At 36.5% G+C, this 16,671-nt stretch overlaps 1 protein-coding gene across 1 annotated transcript; it reads right to left on the bottom strand.

The window, feature by feature from the left end:
* Positions 1-15,084: 15,084 nt before the first annotated feature.
* TUSC1 (tumor suppressor candidate 1) lies at positions 15,085-16,419 on the bottom strand. The gene has a single exon (XM_072958958.1). It carries the CDS (start codon positions 16,417-16,419, stop codon positions 15,790-15,792), a length of 630 nt encoding a protein of 209 aa, XP_072815059.1. The 3' UTR covers positions 15,085-15,789.
* Between the last annotated feature and the right edge of the window lie 252 nt (positions 16,420-16,671).

Here is a 16,671-nt window from a genome sequence, read left to right as displayed (position 1 = left end):
TGTTCAATTTCAACATATTGTTTCAAGGAAACATAAATGTTCATTTCTTTTATTTTAAACCTCAGCTTACTTTTGTATGGATAATCTCTTGTCTATCTTCCAGATTTGCTGTAAGTACTGATGACTCAAGAAATAAAGAAAATGTGAGTGGCATGTATTCCATCCTCCATAACTCAAACTCCACAGTGTCAGAAATGACACAGAATTATCAAACATCTGGGTTGTACATAATCTTCCCATCACTTAGAATCAGGGAGACAGCAGTGGGTTTACTTGGAAGGAAGATGTAATATACGACCTGGAAAACAGGTTTGAAAAGCTTCTCTCTGTTACAGTTAACTGCTTTATTCTTTCTGTAGTAAGACAAACCCCTTCCTGCCATCTCAGCCAATGACCTTCCTTCACACTTTGTGTAACAAATAGAAAAAGAAAAAGGTAATGCCTGGGGAGTTCCTCCAATAAATTTGCTGCTCCACCTGCATCTCTTCGCCTACTATCTGTGCTCTTCCTCACGACCACAAATGAAGTGTCCCTACTCTCTTCTATGGCCAGTCTTTTCATATATGCTCAGACTTACATTCTCTAGCCCCTGTCTCCTCTTTTGGAGGACACTTGTCCCCTATTCATTGGCTCCAGGAATATCAGTCTTTCACTCCGTATTGTATCACTGACATAACAAATTAATTAATTAATTAATTAAAAAACCAAGTTTCTCTTAATCCTGTATTGGCTCAGTTATCATTTCATTTTGTTGTTATTGCTGCTGCTTTAAACAGAAAAGTCTTGAAAAATCTGTTAATAATTGTGCATCTAGGGTCCACTTTGTTACCTCCCAAACTTTTTTTAACTTGCACCACTGAAACCACTCTTGTCAATGTCCACCATGATCTCATGATGACACATCTCATGGCTGCTTCTGTGTTTCTCTTATGACTTAGCCTGTTCAGGGTATTTGGCACACGTGGTAATTACCCCATCCCTGTTACAGGCTCTTGGCATCCATGAAGTATAATGCTCCTGGTTTTAGCTCTATCCCACAAGCTATTCCTAAGTTTTCTTCCTGGATTGGTATCTCTTGGTAAAATCCAAATATTTAGGAGTTTAGGAGTTGTCTATTTTTGCTTCCAGAAGATTTCTTCTACTCTATATATTGAAGCCTGAAGTTACGTATCTAGTCCTGATCTATTCCCTGAGCTTCAAACTCTCATATCCAAATATTTATAATTCATCTTCACGTCTATTTCCAAAAAGACATTATCTTGATTTTTCTTTTGGCTCCCAGATCAGTCAGAATGATGTTTTAGAATATAAAATAATATCCTATATTTCCAGTGCTCAAAGTCAATGGCTTAATATCACATTTGGAGCAAAATCCAAACTTCATTTTAGACTTTACAGGAAAGTCCTAGCCCACAGCTACCTCTCCTACCTCTCATTTCTACCGCATTCTTATTTCCCCCTGCTCATTTCAGTATTCTCTCTCTTAGATTTGACTAAAACCAGTATATAATTTAAAAAAATTTTCCCTATGTGATCCATTGCAGTAGATTCTTCAGGTTTCCTTTGAAAATGCTGAAATATTTTTCCATTTGTACTGTACTACTTTTTAATTGACCTCAAGCTATGTTTTGATTAATTCAACCCTTGTATTTTTCGATTCCTTGTATTGTTGAAATTTTTCACCACTTTTTTCTCAAAAACCTCATGGAATTTGATGAAGAGAACTCTTACTGCTGCTGTTCATGTTACTATTTCAGAGCAAAGATGCAAATATACAACTGAGGCTATGTAAGTAGAGTCATCAATGGGATAATTAGATATAGCAGCAACAAATTCTTAAGCTGTTCTGATTTTCCTCCCTTTACAGGGACTTTGCTGTTTTTTTCCCCCACTATTCACAAAGATTTAGCAACTATCTTATAAGAAGTTCAGTTTCTAAGAATGGATGATTCCAAATTTTGGGTTTACTCTATCAAAAGGCCAAAAAGAGAATGGTATGTCTTCCTTTTCCTCTTGTAAGAAAGTTTCATCTAAGTGACTAATCAGTTACAGTAAACACTTTATCTTAGAATGGTACCTATTCTTCCTCTGTCTTGTTTTGTTTCTACTTGAATTTATTTATAACTGCTGTGTTTAAATGTATTTTATAGTAAGCTATGGCAAAATCGTTTTCCAAGTAAGTGGGATATATATTTTTTTGATAAATGAAATAAACTTTAGGACAGCTGAGCTGCTTACCAGCAGCTCTCTTAAAATGGAGCTCATGGTTTTAGTAGATGAGAAATAGAATACAAACCTAAGCTGTACAATATGGTTTGCAAAAATCGTTGTAATCTAATGCCCTAGTAATAGATGTTTTAAAGGGGAGGGAAAAAAAATCCCCCTGTATTCTGTACTTATTAGACAATATTGTTCAATAGAAATATAAGTCAAGCCACACGTGAGCTTTTAAATTTTCTTGAAGCCACACTAAGTAAAAGAAATCGATAAAACAGATAAAATAATTTTACTAACATATTTTATTTAGCCCAATATAGCAAATGTTATAATTCTAACATGTAATTAATATAAAAATGATTAATGTGATATTTAAATTTTTTCTGACTGAGCATTTTTAATCCAGTATGTATTTTATACTTACAGCATATCTCAATTCAGACTACTCAGATACACAACACTCATCTCTGGCTATGGGCTCTATCATACTGGCCAGTGTATGAGACTATATCTGCAAGTGAATACCAATTTAAGACACTGGTACATTTAAGAGTCTATTAGAGGAACCAAATTCCAAATCACCATTAGGTGGAATATGTAGGAAGTTTTAATAATATCGACAAGAAGAAAGATACATTCATTTCCCCTAAACTCAACTTCAGTGACCCCGTAATGCAGCATTTTAAATATTTCTATTCAAATAAACATGGTTTTGTGATTTACCTCCTGCTGTAGCAACTTGAAAATGCTGTAGGTAAAAAGCTGCTAAAAATTACAAATTGCCACCTAAGATTCCCTGCCTACATGATGATAATTAGTCCTATTTTTGAAGGACTGCAAATTACTGCCAAACAATTAGATACATCTCTAGGAAAACTCATCTCTTTTTTTCAAAATAAAATTTTGGAATTAGAGGAAAGTAATCCATTTCCATTTAGTTTGGGAATCTTCATTTTTTTCAGAAGTCAAAAAAAAATTATTTATTACCTATTTATTCTAGGTATGTATTGGGGATACAAGATGAATGATACTACTTTTGCCTTAGATAATTCACAATGAAATGAAACAACTGATGGACCTTATATCATGTCGCCTTTCAAGATACATATTCATTTACTTTACTGAAAACTTCTAAGAGCAAGGCCTTAGTTTCTAACTACTTTACTGAGATACGGTGGACAGCCACTAAGATTCCTCATACCATGCAGTATTTGTCCTTCTACGCCTGGCTTATTTCACTTAGTATAATGTTCTTCAGGTTTATCCATGTTGTCACAAATGACAGGATTTCCTTTCTTAAAAGAATTTTTTTGGGTAATTAAGCCTGTTGTTTGTTTGTTATTTATATTTTAATGGAGGTACTGTGGATTGAACCCAGGACCTTGTGCCTGCTAAGCATGCGCTTTACCACTGAGCCATAGCCTCCCTACCCAGCTATACCTTTCCTGCTCTTCCTTTTTAAGGCTGAATAATATGCCTAACCACACACAGACACTCACACTCACATATATACATGTTTTCTTTATCCACTCAATCATCAATGGATATTTAAGTTGCTTCCATGTCTTAGCTAGTGGGAATAATGTTGGAAAGCTTCCTTTTTGTATTTTCTTCTGGGGGTTTTATGGTTTCAGGTCTTACATTAAAGTCTTCAAACCATTTTGAGTTAATGGTATATGGTATAAGAGTTCAATTTCACTTTTTGCACATGGCTATCCACCTTTCCCAGCATCATTTACTGAAGAGATTCTCCTTTCCACACTGTGTTGAATATTCACTTCTAAATTGTAACTAAAATTAAATGAGTTGCTGAGAAGTGATATAGATCAGGAGAATTAAATTGGGGGAGAGAGTTTTGCTCATGAAAACTAGAAAAGCTCAGAAATTGTCACTTAAAACCACCTGCCATACCACTATTCCATTACCTCTCTCAGTGTAACCATTTTTTTTCACCTTGCCCTTTCAATTAATTTAAACCAAAACTTGAAAAGAATTTTTGTTAAACAAAAATGATAACTTACTGAGAACAAGATATTGTTATTTATCTTCCTTCAATTCTTTGTAAGCTTTCCAAGGTAGTGACTGAGGACAGTGCCTGTCTCACAGAGCAGGTAGCTATTCAACATACATTTCAAAAGTAAATGACTGTTAGTTTGGTTAACAGAAGAATGGATTATTTTTAAATTTCTCACCTCATGTATTTATTTGAGACCTGACCTTCATAATGTTAAAATACAAACTAGGTAGGGTGAATTATACTCTTTCCCTGTTTACGACAGCAGGGGGAACATGTCAGTACTCCAAAATTATGTGTCACTTGGCTTTATGCTCTATCAATATCCATGTTGACCAATAGAGCGAATAATCCTCCTCATGAAAGACTTACTTTCAAGTGGAACAGAATATAAGAAAAATAGTTCATATAAACGTTGCATGACAGAAGCAGTAAGATATACAGGACTGGTGGAGTTAGGATAATTGAATTTAAGGTTTTTTGGTGAATGTTGAGTACATACAATGAAATAGTATAGCCACAAATTTTCTAACACGTAACACTCATGGTATTATTTTAATCTCTTATGAGAAACGTTTTAGATTAATTACTTTGATCATTTTGGGACAGAACCAGTTACTTTTAAGCAACATGATAAGGGCTTATTCTTTAAATCATTTAAAAATCAATTCTAATGAAAGTTATCTTAAATATCATTGCTTTTAGCTTTAGCAAATCCTTTTCATTTGTATCGGGTTTTAGATTTTCAATGCACTTTCATGTACGCTCATCTCTTTTGATTTTCTCAACAATTCTGAGTTGATGTTACTATGCTATAAGTAAAGATATTGAATTCAATTGACTTTTCTGACTGCATGTGAAAGAAAAGAGGTCCTGAGAGACTGCCATAAAAATCCAGTCTTCCCTTCTTGTATATATGTACCCTCACCTCATTCTTTGTCTTTATGAACATCTTTCTCTGATTAACATGCTGGAGACACAGAGATAGTTTGCCATCTCTACATAAAGTACCCAAGAATTCTTTCTCATGAACTTCACAATATATTGTGCCTGATAAACAAAGAGAGGATGTTGTTTTCCTTATGTTTCTTATTAATATTTTATATTTCTTCCCAAACACTAGTGTTGGTTGCAAAGTCTCTACTCTGTCTCTCCCTTCTACCCTACACACTCTGCCAGGACTCCAAAATTATGAAGTTTTCAAATCTGCACATGCATGATTTATACTAATTCTACTTATTCTAGCAGGATTAATTCAAGATACACAACAAATTGAAAGAAATCATCAGAATTCAGTTACCAATAAGACTGCTTAGTGAAATCTAACTTTGGAAACAGAAGGTTCTTTGGTACACTTTCAGGTTATCTCTTAGAGTTGTCTCTTGCGTTTTTTTCCCTCCCAATGTCCAATATGATATCTAAAGTTTTAGTGCATTTCTTGATATCCAGGCTCACCTGGGCTCTCAGAACCACTCAGCCATCATTTTATTTATCTCCCAATGGACTACATTTTAAGTATCTTTCATTAATGTTGGAAATTTTTCTCTACTTTTAGAACAGAAAACCAGCTAACTTAATTCAATGGATGATTTTATCGGTTCATTGAAAAGATATGACCTCACTCAATCTACCTCTCTCCAACCTCATTCTTTCTCTGTAGTCACCTGCCTTTTTCCCCTTATCTCTTCTTCAAGAAGAATTCAATCTATTCCTTTACCAGACTGTTCTAATCATCTGTGCATTTGAGTTCATCCATTCCTGAGAATGTGCTACCCCAATTATACTTTCTTCCACTGGCCTGTTTATCCAACTTCCCATGAGATTATTCTCATCTTTTCCAAAACATAGTCAAATCAACCCTATATACACAATAAAAATAGTAATACTTTCAGTCACTTTTCCAACTTTGTTCCCCTTTTTAAGAAGAGGCTCATTTAAAAATATTTGTTGCCCAATTCCTTGTAACTCCTCAACAATTTTTACTCTAATAGCTTGCTCACAAACCCTAATGACTTAAAATAACCATTAATCATTGATCACAGGTTTACTTATAAGTGGTTCTGCTGATGTGGGACAGGCTGAACTCACCTATACATAGGGTTTGTTTGTATCTGTAGGACTAGCTGACTGTTTGGGAACTAGCTGGTTGCAGACAGTTGGCTGACTGTTGGCTGAGGTAACAGGAGTGATCAGTTCACACTTGTTCCATCCAGCATGCGAGCTTAACCTTGTTCATGTGATGACAGCAGGATTCCAGGAAAGTAGAAAAGAGGGCATGGTCTCTTGAGTCCTCTATACAAAAACATTGTCAGTTCTGTTGCATTCCACTAGCCAAAACAAGGAACAAGGAATAAGGAAACAGACTCCATCTGTTCATAGGTGGACTTATAAAGGTACTTTACAAAGGTGATGGATATATGGATGGATGAAGAATTGGGCCATTTTTAATTTGGACCATCACATCTTGCTTAACTTATTTGTAGTATTAAACAGTTCATTCTTTCAACAAATCAGTATTCCCTGGAATTACCATCTCCTAGATGCCCCCTTACATTTCTAGCCTACTCTTTTCAATCTCCTTAGTTGGCCATTGCCAGTTCTTTGAACACATGCCTATTTCTAAGTTCATTCTTTAGTCTTTATATAACTGTAAGATGTTTCTTCTGTAATTATAACATCTTTATTATCTTGTTGCAAGCTCTGCTTTCAGAGGAAACAAATTAAGAAACATACTCTTCTCCAATAGTTTTGTCATGTTCATGTTCTGTTATCTCTAATTGAATCATTGTTCTAATTTCTTTACCAATGTTCCTACCTAGTTTCCCCTTTCATCTCATTATCTGCTGCCTGTGTAATCTTTCTTAAAACTACATCTGATGATGATATGAACTACTGTACAATTCTAAATCAATCACCTACTCAAAGAACTTTGATTTTTCTCCATTGATTCTCATTCTCATTTGGAATTTAAGGCCTTTCACTATTTGGCCACAGTCTACTTTGTTCAAACTTATAAACAATCCTATGTACACTTCACTGCAGTCATTCTACAGTCTATTTATTCGTAGAGCATTCCCTATATATCACTATGCACATTCCTTTGCTCTGGTTTCTTTAGTCTTGAATACCCATCCCATAAGACCCATCTATTTGAACCTCTCTCTGTCTTTCAAGAATCAGCTCAAACAACACTTCATGTGAATCCTGTTCTTTCTAGTTTTAGGAGTTAATATTTTTCTCCTTGGTTTCCTATTTTACATTATATGTCTGCATGTCTGCAATGGATGTTAAAAACTATAAGGGAAGACAGAATTTCATAGACTGTACTGCTAATGGTCAAAGAATTTTTACATAATAGTTATTAAAATAATATCTGTTGAATGGTACTGAAATCACTCAGGATACAATTTTTTAAAAAACCTATAACAAGTAATATACACCTAGTATCTTTCTAATTGCCAAACTCAATTTTCGCATGTACATCCTGAGTTAGTTAAATCAATAAAACATCACAGTAGATTAGCTGAAGATCAAAGTTTGAGATTTACCATTTCACTCCATGGAATCTTCCAAATGCATTAATTAAATACAATAAAAATGAAAGCATGTATCAATCAATCAATACCAGTATCAGTAGTCACTGTTTATTTATTGACTCAATCTGGATCCCCACAGGAAATATATGAAACCCTGAAGGTGAGTAATTTAAAACTGGTTCAAATAAAGGACTATTTATGAAAACGGAGTATGGTTTAGGGAAACCAGAGGAAATAGAGCAGTACTCTGAAGTGAGTAATACCTACAATGGAGAACTTAAGGGCCCCTTCGCCAGTAGTGGTGAAAGGGTAGAGCCTGTATCAGAACCTGGAGGCAGAGGGCTCTGTAGAGAAGGCAGACTTACAGGAGCTGTGACCTTTGACAGACAGATGCAACTAGCCTGTAGCAAGCCCATATCTAATACTACTTCCTTCTTCTGACTTCTTGTTAGTATTTCCACGGTCAAATCCAACGAGAAACCAACCGTGCCCTGAAACCCAAGGACCAAGGGAGGCCAGTAATGTGGTAAAAAGAGAGCAGGGTGGAGAAGAATGGAGAGTGGATCTGGAAGGCAACTGATATTTGGGAGTTATTTTTGGACATTTTGTTTTTACTGCACCTCTTTTTTATGCTGCTGAATCTTGGTATCAGAAAAACAACTGATAGCATTTATTTCATCATGAAATATATTGCTTAGCAAAAGTTGGAAAATTTCTTTTTAGTTAAAGGGAATCTTCAGGTCTAATTATTTTGCATTTTTGGAAGAAACTCAACATCTACATCAATAATATGGGGAAAAAACATTGTGGAAGGAGAGGACTTAAGAAATCTTTTGATTAAAGCTTTCTGTTTGAGTACATAATCAACTTCACAGTCAGATGTTTTCATGTCTTAGAATTATTAGTAGTGTTGATGTACCTCAATAAAAGTGCTTTTATCCTTCTCAGAAAAGGTTGTGAAGCACATTGATTCAGTAATATAACCTTTGGGATTTGCGGGTTAATTTGGTAGCCTTCTTCTACTTGATACAAACCTACCCTGAGTTCTCACTTGAAATGTATAAAGGGCCAAGCAAAGAGATATACACCAAAAAATTCTGATGAAAAGAAGTAGTTGAGAAGATCTGTAAAGGCAAGAAATCTAAAATAATTTTAATAGCTAATTATTTTTGTCACAAAAGCCAACAGACATAAAGAAATTATCTTTTAGATAATAACTTTCTTACTTTGGTAATACTGTATTTTAAAGTGTAAAATCCAAGTTTAGATATAATATCTAAGTTTCATAACAGATCTAGTTATGATACATATTTGGATACATTCTATTATTCCACTTTCATATTCAAAAAAAACTATGTATTAAAAAAATTTGGTAATATTCTTAATGTACAGAACTAATAAATGACAAACCCTGCAAGTGAGTTTTCTGACTCCTAGTGTAGTATTCTTTAGAATACTATCAGGATCTATAAAATATTATTGTGCACATAACAAATTTTATAAGGCTCTTTTGTGCCTTATAATATTTATATAACTTTTGTGCCTTATAAAATATGGTAACTATTTAGATATAAGGAGCATTAGAAAAGATATTCAGAATGATTTCTGTTTTCTTCCCTTTAAGCCATTAAGTAAATGCCGATTATGTGAGTTATGGAATACAAGAGACAAAACATCTTAAGTTTACTTTTATATTATTATTAACTTGAATATCTTTCCGGATGTTTATTGGCTAGCCAGTTTTTCTCTAATATAAAAGATCTGTAAGTTCTTTCACTTTTTTCTGAATTGCAATGATTGCCCTTTTCTTGTTTGATTTATAAGAGCTCTCAATACATATAGATATTACCTTTTTGTCTATTTTACATTCTGTGTGTCTGGCTTCTTTTCTTCAACATTGTGTTTGTGAGACACCCATATTTTGGTGTGTCATTGTAACATTTGTTCTTCTTGTTGTATAGTATTCCATTTACATTCCTGTTAAGAAAATCTCTAACTCAAACTGACTTAGACAGTAAGGAAATGTGTTTTCTCACATAACTGGAAGTCTAGATGAGGACATATTCCAGGTGTGATAACCAAAGCTGCAATGATGTTATTAGGAAACAAGTTTTCTTTCAGCTCTCTGAACTGTTACTCTTATGATTACATGATAGCTGCCAGGGGCACTGGGCTATATGCTTCCTTCCTGTGTCCTGCAAGACAGAGGGAGAATCTCTCTCCCGACCAAGGAATATCAATCTTCCCCTTCCGTCACCTTGGGCCAAGTTTGTAAAGAGATACATTTCCATCAAATAAGTAGGCAAAACTTTAAAGCACCTACTCTGCCCACCTCCCAAATAATTTATCCATCTATTCTCAAGAGTTCCACATGTAAAATTTACCAAAATTTACAGACACACAAAACTCCACTGCTATGTAAACTGTTCTCCAACACATATAGTGAAAAATAAAACCTTTTTAATGCATAAGTATAATCATAGCCATGATAAGGAATGTAGAATTAGGCAATGACTGAACAATCATACCATGCTTAATAGAGAAAACCAGAAGCATTCCTATTAAAATCAGAAATAATTATTTGAAGAAGTCTTGGGGATATAATGCACAGCTTGGTGACTATAGTTAACAATACTGTATTGTGTATTTGAAAGTTGCTGAGTAAGTTCTCATGACAAGAAAAAAGAACTGTGATAATGAATGTTAACTAAACTTACTGTGATAATCATTTTGCAAAATATACATCTATCAAATCATTATCTGTTTGTCCTAAAATTAGTACAATGTTATATTTCAATTATATCTCAATATTAATAAAAAATAAATTTCTTTCTTCTGACCTTGGAAAAGGTATTCAATTTCCTTGCTTATCAGTTTCCTCATTCATAAACAGGGGAGAATACTACTACCTAGGATTGTGATGAGCATATTCTAAGGTATGAAGTGTGAAGTGTATGTAGTTCCCTGTAAAGGCTATTAAGTTGTCAAAAAAAAGTCTGAAGGATGCTGGGCTGAAACCCTCCAAGGTCTCTTTCAGCTCTAAAAGTTGTAGAATGCTACTATATAAGAAAGAAGATGAACAGATAACATTCCCCACTCAAGTTATAAATTTAGATTTACACATGAAATAGAATAATGCTTACCAAGTATAGGCTCTTAAAGCCATATTTTTTTATGAGATATACACTATTCAGAGATGGCTCATACTTTTTAGAGATTTCCTATATAAAATTTAATAGCTTTATTTCCTTGCTTATTTCAAGCAATATTTTCACTCATAAGAATAGCACATAGGGGAATGAAAAGGTCAGATATTTTTCAATGGATCACGTTATATTTCTATTCTAAGTTATATAATTTCAAAAATGCTATTCTAGGACATAGACATTTTTAAAAAATTAAGTAAATACCAGCCTCCATTAAGATGGTTGTCCACCAAAATGAGTTCTCTTTCATAATAATGAAATATTAGCTGGCAAAAGGCTCTAAACTTGAGTACATTTTTCAACCTCCTTTAAAGGTAAAAGGGTCATGGGATGAGGTTTTACCAAAAGAAAGTGGCCAAGGGAATTTATGTCCTTCTTAGGTGTGGCCAGGCCTCTATTTTCCTTTCCTATATGCTAATACCTGGATCTGTAAGTGTTGCTGGTGATTAGGTTCTTGTCTTGTCGCAAAAAGAATTCAGAGACAAGACATGGAGGTTAAGAAAATAAAGTGAGGATTTATTAAGGGATAGACAGTACACTTTGAAGTGGAGAGTGGGCAGGCTCACCCGAGCCCTGCACTGAGTTTCTTTTGTAAGTTGGTTACATAGGGTGTAAAAATGAATGGGTGGAATATTCATTGGGGAGGGAAGGGTTTGGGGTCTTATTTTCTGATTATCATCCCAACTCCACCTTCCCAAATGGAGGAGGGATTTTTGTCCTTACTTAGTTTGGATCAGAAGTGTCATGGAGTTGGTACATGATGGGTACTTCTAATCTGCAAGGCTAATCTTACTGTAATGAGGGCATGATGAGCAAAAGGTTACATTTAGACACTGCCTTTTCCCCACCTTTCTTTGCAGGCCTCCAGGTCGCTTGTCACCCCAAAATGTGTGACTGCTGATCAGTCCAGAGGATCCTGCTTTTCTTTGTCTGCCCAGGGATCCCTGTTGTTTATATGACGTATGGTTTCCTGCATTTGGCCCCATGCCCCTCCTTTTTTGTTCTATTCCTGACATTTGGCCTGTGTCCTTTCTCTGCTCGTATCTAGCTATCTGCCTGCTTTAACAGAAGTAACTTACTTCTACTACGCACATGAAACAATGACATAGGGCAAGGCGGAGAAACATGATAAAAAGAATCAGAGACCCTGAATGACCACGTGGAGCAGAGCTTCCTGACGTCCTGAAGCACCTGAATCAGGAATTTTATGTAGCACATTTTAAAATCTTCATTGTTTTTAATAGTCACTGAATTGTTGGGTTTCTTGGTTATAAGCAACAAAGTCTTCACCATAACTAAAGTCAGATCCGTTAAGTTTAAAATACAATGAAGGCTGTTAAGTTTAAAACGACAGAATCAAAAATAAAGTGAGGATACCTGGAAAAATGAAAGGCCAAGGAAAACTTTTGTTAATTCTAACTATGAGATATGAGATAAGTTGTTGTTCAAGTTTCTCCAAGAAGTCAATTTTCAGAATAGAATGCTTATCACTCAGACAAAAATTAAGCACCAACTCACTGTTGTCCTTTTTTAAATCTTCTCTGAAGTCTAACAGATAAATGAAAGTTTAGGTTTAAAAAGGACTTCCTTACTAATAAATTATGCAAAGGCTATGCTGACAAGCAGATTCTGAACATGATTTTTTTAATAAAAAGAGATTAAACACAAAGTAGTTTAATTCTCATCATTAAGAGTTACTAATCTTAGTTTAGTTTTAAAACCTGAAATTTGACCACAATAACCTTATTAAGTAGGATGTGGGTATTATCTCAGTGTTTTCCTTGGTTTATATTTCCATCACATAAATATATGTATATATTGTCTATATCAGATAAGTTTTATATCAGGGGAGCAATTTTATAGTAGACAAATTAGAATTTATAACTGATCAATTAACCACTGAGCAGAGTTTTAATAAATTTTTCATTCACTCATGAAGATTTTTTGACAAATTCACAATGAAAATAAGTCCCTTTGATCAAAACAGAAAATGGTATTTTGGCACTGGAATCAAAATCATGCTGCTAATCATTACATATTATATATGGATATTCAATTTGTTAAATACTTTCATATTAGTTTCCCCTACTGCAACATTCATAAATTTGCAAATCTATGTCTAAGACTACTTAATGTTTAAGACTACTTAAATATAAAAATGCTTTCAAGTAGTCTTCAAATATTCAAAATGTTCAAGAAGTTTAAGTAAGGGAAACGATCTGTGATCTGCAAAAGTACTCATTTTATATTGCTTTAATTTACATTCCAATGTTTTATAGGTAAAAAGATAAAAATAGTATATTTCTGTGAGTATCAGCAGTAAAACTGATTAAAAAATGCCAGTCCTCCTCCCTGAATCTGCTTGCTAATTTAACATTTTTTCTTCACTCATGTTTATAAACTTTAAGTCCTCTCTTCATTGCACAAATCTGAAGTTATCAAAACATTACTGTAAAATAAAGTATAATAATCTGTAGCTTTAGTTTAAGATCAAACTAAACAGAGCCTAGAGCAAACTTTTCTAAAATCAGCTTTACCCATTTCGTAAACAGGCACATATTTTGATATAACAAAACATCTTTTATATTACTACAGGATGTTTTATCAGTTACCAGCCAGGAAACTAAACAAAATTAAAATATACATTAGCCTTAACCCATTTTATGGGGCATGTGGGTTTCAGAATTAAGACTTACCAGGATTTAGGTTCACAATAATTCCTCATTTGTGTGTAGGCGCCTCATTATACTTCATAAATTTTTTTTCACCATTCCTACACTCTACATATTATACTACAGAAGGTGTTTAATCTAGGGTAAACTAAATATTTTGCTTAGTTCTTGATTTGCAATTGCCACAACTAAAAATATTTTTAAACTTTTTGTATTACTACCTAATTACATAGGGCTTTTATCACCCCGGTTGGCTTATAAGGAGAGAAAAACGTTAACTTAGTCAAAATAGACATATTTGCTAATACTCATAAAATCACATAGGAGCAAGACACAGGGGCAAGAAAAAGTGTCAGTAAAATACCCATTTACAACTTTCACAATTTGGATTATGAAAAACTGATTGAAAGAGCACTTATTTTGAAGCAGGTATTTTATATATAGCATCTCAATAAAATTTTTGTAACATTTTGAGGTAGATACTATGTTCATTTTTAACGGTCAGAAAACGAGGAAGAGAGATTAAGTAATTTATACTCGAATTTAGTTAAGCAGGAGTAGGGTCGACATGCTTTTTTCTTAATTCTTCCATCCTTACTGCCTCCTAAAAATGTTTCAATTCTTTCACTACTAGAAATTGAAGTAAAGGGAATAGAAATACTTCTCACATATCTGCTTTTTCTCACCAAGTTTCTTCTCATATTTCTTGGTCACAGGGGAAAATTTTAATGTTCACAACTATCAACCACCTTTAAGCAAAATGCACAAAATATCTTCAACATCCAGGGTAAGAAAAAAATCACAAAACTATTTTCCTTGGCAACTTGTTTTGTGATATATGCCATGAAGCTTTTGGAATACGTCACAAATAAATAAAAAAAATCTAACTCATGATTTTTTTTTCCCTAGCTGTAACAAAAATTGTGTTTGTTTTTCTTCTTAAACTGAAGTGTTTTCCACCATTTAAACACTCTCTTACATCATGAGCTTTATCAGGTACAATGATATCCTCTTCATTACTAGACAAAAGTGTTACTCATTAACCAAATACAACCAACTGACTTTAGAGTATTTGTTGTTAAAATTAATCACTTTTTTTGGCATTGTAATCACAACTGAGACTTAAATCACTTTGTTTTGAGGTTTTTGATACACAAATAATTCATAATTTTTAAAAAATTCTTAAATGGTCAATATCCAGCAAAGTAGCTGTGCTCTAATGTCAAGTCTGTAAAAAAAAAAAAAATTGAAATAATGTAGACTATCTAAACTTTTGATTATTTTAAAAGATCATAGTTACATAAAGCAAAAAGAAAATGATAGCTTACAAATAACCAAGTACAGATATTAAAATACATATAACATATACATAAATGTGTATTTCTTAAAGAAACACGTATAAACATTCAAAACACTTCAAATAATAGTCCTGGGATGGCTTTAGGTCATTCTTAAGTTTATTTACCAATTCAAATAATTACTTGTAGGCAGATAGTTAAAAAAAAAATTCCCCAGGTTTGGGGGGGGTGAACAAATCAGTATATACTAGACATATAGGGAGTAGAGCCGGGGTAGGCATGACTTTCTAAATTATAAATACTACCTTTTTAAGGTAAGGTGGTACTTTATAGGATATCCAAGTAACAGTGACTGATAAAAACAAAACAAATACTGAGAATGTTGGCCACATAAGAGAGAACAGCCAGAGGCTTTAGGGGACTGAAGAATGAACAAGCTGAACCAACTCAAAATGTATTATTCATTCCTTAACCAAAACAGAGGAGAGAAACAAAAACTACAGGTCCTCACACCACCAGAAAAGTTCAGGCATTAGGAGGTATTGACTGGCACCCACTCATTGCTATTTGAGAACCCGCCCCTCGGGTGAGAGCCCTTTCTCTACAAAATCCAGCAGGGAAGAGGCAGGTGCTGGGTACCAGTGGAGACTCAAAGCGCCCTAAGCCCTTTTCAGCTTCTGCGGCCAAAGGCCAGGCACCCCCGGAAGTGTCAGGGCGGACGGGAGGTGGGAGGGCACCATGGTCAGGAGTTAGCGCGGGAGAGCGGGTCTGCGCGCTAGGAGGGGGGCGCCCTGAGCGGAGGAGGAGGGGCCCGCGCGAGGCTCCACCCCTGGCTGCGGCCTCGGGCTACAGCCAGGGCCCTGGAGGCTCGGGCTCCGGGGCTAGCGGGCCTGAGTCGGGTCTGCACGGAGACGCCTCCTCCTTGTCCACACGCGGGTGCGGTCCCCGCTGTTCGACATGCAGCTGCAGCAGGGCCCGGCGGTACATGGCCTCCAGCTTCTCAAGCCGGGCTCTCAGGGCCCGGGGGCTGCCTGGCTCGTCCTCGGGGCTGTCGCCCCTTGACCTCCGGTTCGTACCGGCCTCCTCAGGGCCTGGGGTCGCCCTCGCCGCCTCTGCGGACACCTCGTCGCCGCCCTCGCCGGGGAGCCGCAAGGCCTGCCGGAAGAGGCTGCGGTTCTCGCGCTTCAGCCGCCGGTTCTCTAGGCGCAGCCTGGCGTTCTCCTCGCGCAGCCGCGCATTCTGCCGGTACTGCTCGTCCCGCGCGCGGAGGGCCTCCAGGTGGCTTGCCGCCAGGTCGGCGAACCGCTCCTCCAGCTGCTGTCGGGCGCCGTCCGCACGGCCTCGCCAGCCCACGCTGCCGCTGCTGCCGCCACCCCCACGAACGCGGCCCGGGCGGCCCTGCCAGCAGCTGCCCCCGCTGCCGTCTCCGCCGCCGCAGTTCCCGCGCCTGGTGGCGCCACCACGCATGCGCCACATCGGTCCCGTCCCAGCCGCGCAGCCTGCGCCGTGGGCAGAGGGGCTGTGCTCCCAGGCGCCGGCGAGGTCGGGGCCCAGCGGGGCGGCCTGGGCAACAGCGGAGGAGGAGAGGAGGTTGCGGGCGGCGGCTGCTGGCTTGGGGCCAGAGGAGGCCGGGAATTTGCCTGGTCTGAGGCGTGTCTTGTCTCCTGTGATGAAGCTGCCCCCCCTGGGCCTGCGATCTCCAGCCAGCTCACACACAATGCCCCCGGG

This window comes from Vicugna pacos, chromosome 4 (genome assembly GCF_048564905.1).
Source record: "Vicugna pacos chromosome 4, VicPac4, whole genome shotgun sequence".
NCBI classification, from domain to species: domain Eukaryota; kingdom Metazoa; phylum Chordata; class Mammalia; order Artiodactyla; family Camelidae; genus Vicugna; species Vicugna pacos.
The sequence above is the reverse complement of the archived record's forward strand: the minus strand, read 5'-3'. Positions and strand labels throughout refer to the sequence as shown.

Coding starts and splice junctions, on each gene's coding strand:
- TUSC1 (XM_072958958.1), bottom strand. CDS start 16,419: ATGTGGCGCATGCGTGGTGGCGCCACCAGGCGCGGGAACTGCGGCGGC.